The following is a 6,946-nucleotide window of genomic DNA, read 5'->3' as shown; positions in this document are numbered from 1 at the left end:
TGATTTTTCATGAGAGAGGTAAGAACAGTAGTAGAAATGAGATCAGTAAAGGTGATGACACCCTTAATATTAATAATCGGTTAAAAAAGTCATGCTTAACATCTACGCAAGTGAATCTGCAATTAAATATTACTGATAAAGTAGAAATTATTTTTCTTTTGCGGTTTTATTCCAAGTGACGGAAAGATAATAGAAAATTATAGATAAATTAAGAGCAAGCAGAGGAATAACAACCAAAGTAAATTTAGCACATTAGAAACTCTTCCCCACTTCCCAAGCAGAGCTCATAATTGTGTGAAAGTTCTTGTATGTTTCAGAAACTTCTTGATAGACCACGTTGCCTACGGTTCATATAATTCCTTTTAGCTGGAAATAACCAAGAAGGGAGTTCCAGCCTTTACATGTTTTTAATTAATATGACTGTTTAATTAGCTGTGGATGAATGCTTCGGTACATAAGTTGAATTAATTGATAATCCAAATGATAGAAGTTGCTGTGGGAATGCAAGTGCCTGAAAGGCGGAGACAGGATTACATTTAAGAATCGAACGAAACTACTACCCATTTCAGGGACCGCGAGTCATCTTTTTCTCAAATATCTTTCAAACTAATTATTTGATCGAAATGGTACTTTGACACAGTGTACAAGACACCTCCTGCTAATTGGTAATATAGTGCACTGTCAAATAGTGTTAGTTAAGGCATTTGCTCTTGACTTTTAAAGGCAAAGTCGCATGAGTCAGCAGGCCTAAACTACGCAGGTGAACGTCCGCTATCCCCCATAGACAGGAAAGTGAGGGCAGAGATGGGGAGGCCAGCCAAGTGGGTTGAGGAAGGGATGAGAAGGAGAAGGGAGAGGAAGGGACGGGATGAGGACAATGGACGTTCGAATGCATAGTTTGGCGATGCTGGCAACACCATATAAGTCAAGAGTAAATGCCTTAACTAAAACCATTTGGCAATGCACTGTATTACCAAAAATTAGTGGGAGGTGTCTTGTACGCTGTCTAAGTACCATTTTGATCAAATAATTAGTTTGAAAGATATTTGAGAAAAACGATGACTCACGGCCCCTGAAATGAATAGAAGAAAGCTGAAATGGAGAAGGCTGACAAAAAAAAATCAAATGAAGATGAAAACTGATCTTGTAAGAAGGAAAATGAAAGAAAAGTATAAGAAACTAGAGAAGATGAAATTAAGAAGTATCGTTTTAATGAGTACAGAATGTAGAAAGAAAACATGACTATGCAAAAACACAAGGATAAGCAAGTTGATTAAAACGTAAAGAAGAGGTAGTACAGGAATTTAAAAAAAGGAAGATTTTCCAAAAGCCAGAAAATTTTAATAGTTGGAAACTGGAAAATGAAAATGAAAATAGACAGAATGGAAAAAAGTTTGTCTTGTAATGTGATGTCTCACTGTGACATGTAATGTCTTCACACTGAAGGTGATGAAATGAAAAAGTAGATTCTTTCCACTCCCATTTAATGAAGAGACATGAACAAACGTGAGAGCGAAGGATGAGATCCGATGCTCGTCACTCGTCAGTGCCCACTGGCTACCTTATACATCGCATTTGGCGGGAAAGCCAAAAGTATTATCTGCTAAAATACAATGTTGCCACGTTGCATAATTCAGTCAGTGATCTTTCAGTATTTATAAGAATGTATAAATGGTTAAACATGAATGGAATCATAAAGGTAGCATAAACATACTTCTTCTGTAAAATAATAGTAAAAGTGTACATGAATAAACCTATTTGATATCTGTACACCTCCTCCCCCCTTTACACCCCTAGCACCATCTCGAGCGGAACATGGACTTCTTTCAGCGAGTCGGGGTGAACGATGAGGGGCATTAGGGGTGCTGAGTGATGGCCCGTTTTCCTGGCCGAAGCAAGGGGATGCAGGGACTTGGGGGAAAGGGTCCTCAATCGTGTTAGGCACTGGGCGTAGATGTCTTCTGTTTCGAACCAAACGCAGCCACTAGGAAGGCGCATCTCGTACTGTCTTGACCTGCCATGGCCCATCACGATGCCAACCTTGTCCCATCGTAGCGTCTTGGCGTTCTGTACCCTTACTTGCTGGTCGATGGAGAGCCTGGTTAGAGGGTGGGCATGAGAATTGTAGCGGCTTGTGGCTTGGTCGACGTGGGCAGCAGTACGACGGCTGTAGTCCTCAGTCTTGGTTTGCCACTCTCTCGTGAATGATAGTGGATGGGCTGGACGACAGGTGCGGAGAGGGTGGCCATAGAGAATCTGTGCAGGAGAGCGTCCAGCAGGGGTCGGAGTGTTCCTAAGCTCCAGCAGTCCTCTATCGAAATCTTCGCAATCTATATTCCCAGATGGGGCTGTCATCATAATGAGATGCTTGGCTGCTTTTATTGCTGCTTCCGCATGTCCATTGGACTGAGGGTAATGCGGGGAAGTGGTGATATGGCTGACTCCCCACCATTCCGTGAATTGCTTGAAGTCTTGGCTGGAGAATGGGGGTCCTCCGTCCATCCGTAAGCGGAATGGTACACCAACTTCACGGAAGTAGACACAAAACATTCTTGTGACTCTAGCTGCAGTCGTGTCGCTTCCACGGGACAATCACAGGCCAGCCTGAAAGTCTATCAGCTATAACAAGGAATGCCTTCCCTGCAACATGAAAGAAGTCAGCTGACACACTTTCAAAGGGCTGGGTCGGTTGGTCATCGCACATGTAGGGTTCCTGTTGTTGACTAGGGAGAAGCTGTTGGCAAGCATTGCAAGCTTCTACTGTATTCTTTATGTCAGCATCGATGCCTGGCCAAAATACTGTCTGTCTTGCACGACGTCGAGTAGCTTCAATCCCTCGGTGGCTGTCATGGAGGCGAGCCGAGGTGCGCTACGGAGGGCTGCAGGTATGATGATCCTGGGGCCATAAATCTCCATCTGCATAAAGGCTATCTCTCAGTGGGTACGGGAGGGCAGAGACCAGGTCGGCGGTTGGAAGCCATTGGGACATATTGGGCGAGGCAACTGTAGTCTTGATCCTGAGATGCGACAGTGTGGAGTTCCTGTAGGGTCCTGTCTTCTTCGATGATGGCTCCTGTTGCATGATCGTTGGTGGAAATGGCAGTGCTGGTGATGATGCGCCTGACATGGGCAGTTGAGGTGGTGCAGCCTTCCTCATCTTCAGATGTGGGGCAGCTGGTCGGGGAGCGAGACAGGGCGTCTGGTATGCAGAGCTGTTTCCCCACGCGCCATACTGCGGTGAAGATGTAGGGGCCACTTTCATTTTGAGGTGTTGCAGGCGTGGATTCTCAATGGCATCCAGGGTGTAGTAGTTGAGGATAGGAATCAGGGGACGATGGTCAGTCATCACAGTGAAATGCTGAAGCCCAGATAGGTATAGGCAGCACTTAGCCATGGCCCAAGTGACTGCAAGTAGCTCCAGCTCTATAGTGGCATATCAGGTTTCCGTGTTAGTAAGGAAATGGGAGCCACACTGGACGAGACACATCCAACCGTGGCTGTTGTCCTGAAGTAGGGCATAGCCAAGGCCGTACAAGTGTGAGGCGTCTGTCTGCAGGATCACGGGCGAGCCTGGGTTGAAAGGTGCCAGGACTGGTGGTGAAGTTTGAGCTTTCTTGACATTCTTAAATGCCTGCTCATGGTCAGGCGTCCAGATAAATGAGCATTTCGGGCTCATGAGCGGGCATAGAAGCTGTGCTGCTGATGAGATAACTGGGGTGAAGTCGGCAAGTTGGTTTACGAGACCTATAAACGACCTGATACCTGTGACATTGGAAGGCGTGGGGAAGTCACGTATGGCAGATACCTTGTCAGGGTCTGCTGAGATGCTGTCAGGTGATACGACATACCCACAGAATTTAACTTGAGGGGCGGCCACGGCGAACTTTTCCTTATTGAGGGTAATGCCGTATTTATGGCACCTGGTCAGCATTTGGTTTATATGTTGCAGGTGGGAAGGGAGATCCTCGTCTGATATAAGGATGTCATCTATAACCTTCACACAGTTGGAGATACCTTGTAGTGCCATATCTCCACGGAGGCAGTAGGCATCACCCATCGCTGTGAATCCCATCGGGCCAAGGCAGTGCTGAAACCTTCCGTACGGGATTATGAACGTGGTCAGATAGCGATCTTCCTCTGCCAACTCCATCTGCCAATAGCCATGGAGGGCATCCGCTGTCGTGAAATACTTCGCAGTAGAAGAGATGTTGCGGATGGCATCCTGGGGCGTGGGCGATGGATGTGTTGGGCGGGCAACCTGACAATTTAAGTGGGTGTAATCCACAGTGATGTGGACACCTTTGTCCATGGGTACCAGGACCATGGGGTGGCACCATTCGGAGGGTTCGTCGCCTACAGGCGTGATGATTCCTTGTTGCACTAAGGAGTCCAGTTCTTCTTTTACTTGATCCCCAAGGGCGAACAGAATGAGCCTGGGCATATGTACAGTGAAAGGTGTAGCACCAGGTTTCAGGTGGATCCGCATTGGATGACCTGTCATCTTCTTTAGTGGCTGAGTCTGCAGATCTGCCTTGGATACGAGTACATCGTTGAAATGGTGGAGAAAATAATCCTTAACAGCTGCAGGTGATGTCATGGCAGAGTCAGGAATCTGGGCACACCTGTTGACATGTGTAACCTTCAGAATGGGTTTTGAGAATTCTGGTGACACTATAGCAAGGGCTCGGCAATGTCCACGGGAGAGGAGGGTAGTTTGGATATCCTCGTGAACATGTATGGTCGCTACACATGACTTGTTGCCAAGGCAAAGTGCTGCTTGGAAACATCCCACAGCTGGTGGCATGGGGGATCCGTAGGCAGTCATGACATCCGTCAAGGGTGGAGGTGAAAGTTTTGACCTGGGTATGTGGAGTGCATCCAGGTGCATGGTGCCAATCACTGTAATGTCTGCTCCTGTGTCGGGGATTATCTGGAGATGCGATGAGATGTCGCCGAATGACAGGGAGACAGTGACTGGTGTAGGGGACTCATTATCTGAGTTGGCACCCACGAGACGGCAGCTGGAGTTTGACTTAGTAGGTGATGAGGGCCGATGTCCACTTTGTATTGGAGATGAAGCTGTAGATCCAGTCCGATTTGTCTTGGTAGACCTGCACATCTTCATGAAGTGTCCCTGTTTCTGGCAGGCACTGCACTGGGTATCCTTAGCAGGCCATTTCTGAGATCGGGGCCAATGACCTGTGTGTCCACAGTTATTGCAGGTGGCACCTGAGGCTGGGCACTGTCCTGAGTTGTGCTTGCGAGAGCAGTTTTGACAGGGGTCGCCGTTAGTAGAATGTTGAGAATGCAGGTCGGGAGATCGATGAGAATTCCTCATCTGTAGTCGTTGATTCTTCTTGTATGAAGATACAGCGCTGATCTGGCTAGGGGCGGATGCAATGGCTGATGCAGTCGCACGTGTAGACTCGAAGGAGCTGCAGCAAGTCACCAAATCTGCGAAGGTGGATGAGGGTTGGAGGGCTACAAGGCATTGTATTAACTCTTCGTCCCTCACTCCCATCAATATTACCATTTGCAACTGCTTTTCTGTGCAGGAAGTGGGGTTGCCAGTGCATAAATCCACTTCATCGGCAAGATCCTTGAGACGTGCATAGTAATCTACAAATGATTCTCCCACAGCCTGTTTGCAGGACAATAACTACCTGCATCGTAAGGCCTCATTTCTGAGACTGCGAAAATGCTTTTGCAGTGCATTCAACACCTCTGTAAGGGAAAGTGATGTGTCGTGAGGGATGCCTAGTGTATGCATAAGCAGACATTGAACTTCCAGGGAGATGCAGGTCCTCAGGTGAATAAGCTGGGCTGCTTGATGCAATCTGTCAAGCCCAACTGGGGCTGCATAATCCTCAAAATGAAGTCTCCAGTGATGAAAAGCTTGATATGTTGCATCATGTTGCAGAATTGGAGGGGGATGGACCTTAGGCTGGCTAGAAGTCATGGGTGTATTAACCCGTTGGGCTCCTAATGGAGTGGCAGGGGGTGCCAGTGTGGTGTCTGGTTGCTGGGGTTGCTGAGACTGTTGCGATGGTGCCAGCTGTTCTGACAACAGTGTAAACAGAGCCATGAATAGCTGGTTATCTTCCTGTCTTGATTGCTTCATTTGTTGCCTGAAGGTCTGTTCCTCTTGTCTCCTTCGAGCTTGCTCCTGCAAGCTGGAAGTTTGATGAAAATGTATGAGGTGCAACATGTCACTATCACGGCCTCCTGACCTGTTGGGCGTAAGAGGAGGAGGAAGGGAGGGGCTGATAGCCTCATCAAGTGTGGAGGGGCTGGTATCATCATCAGCAGTGGGGGGATGCATGGATCCATCATCTCCCGTTGGATCATCCTTCTGATCCTCTCCTCTCTGATCCAATAATTCAATTAGCTGTTCCTCTTGCTAAGCCATATTGAGTTGGATATCATACGAAAGCTTAGGATCTTTAGAGTGCAAGGAAAATGTTCAGTTCTCTGTAGGTACACGAAGAAATGTGCCAGGAGTATTTAAAATAAAAGATCCTGTTGAAAATGAGCTGTAATAAGGCTGGAGTGTCGAGCGAATGGAGGCGAGTGTGTGCGTACGTATGTTGTGGTGGTGGTGGGCGGGGCATAGGCTAGTGACGGTTGTCTTCTGGGCTCTCAGTGTCTATCGATGCATGAGAGGGTTAGGGTAGTCCATGGAATCGCTGGGGGCAAATTTGAGTAGCCTTATGCATTGGCGAGGGGAAGCAGCTTGCTACACTCCACTAACACATTAACACTAACACTGCCCTTCACAAACAGTATATCACTCCTGGAGACACTGTAATGCACACAGATACTGTCAATGATATCCTGAGTCAGGTGATGACGTTAATTAATAAAACTTAATGGAACAAAAGTAAATGGGAAAACTAAACCTGCTGGCAAATGATACTCTTCAAGATATAAGAAAAATAATTAAATA

At 47.0% G+C, this 6,946-nt stretch overlaps 1 protein-coding gene across 1 annotated transcript; it reads right to left on the bottom strand.

The window, feature by feature from the left end:
- Nucleotides 1-3,436: 3,436 nt before the first annotated feature.
- LOC136849323 (uncharacterized) lies at nucleotides 3,437-6,322 on the bottom strand. The gene is made up of 2 exons (XM_067122685.1): nucleotides 5,723-6,322; nucleotides 3,437-5,641 (listed from the first exon to the last, which is right to left on the bottom strand). Exons 1-2 carry the CDS (start codon nucleotides 6,320-6,322, stop codon nucleotides 3,437-3,439), a joined length of 2,805 nt encoding a protein of 934 aa, XP_066978786.1.
- Nucleotides 6,323-6,946: the final 624 nt, after the last annotated feature.

This window comes from Macrobrachium rosenbergii, chromosome 2 (genome assembly GCF_040412425.1).
Source record: "Macrobrachium rosenbergii isolate ZJJX-2024 chromosome 2, ASM4041242v1, whole genome shotgun sequence".
Lineage (NCBI taxonomy): Eukaryota > Metazoa > Arthropoda > Malacostraca > Decapoda > Palaemonidae > Macrobrachium > Macrobrachium rosenbergii.
Note: the sequence above shows the minus strand (reverse complement) of the source record. Positions and strands in the feature narration are given on the sequence as shown.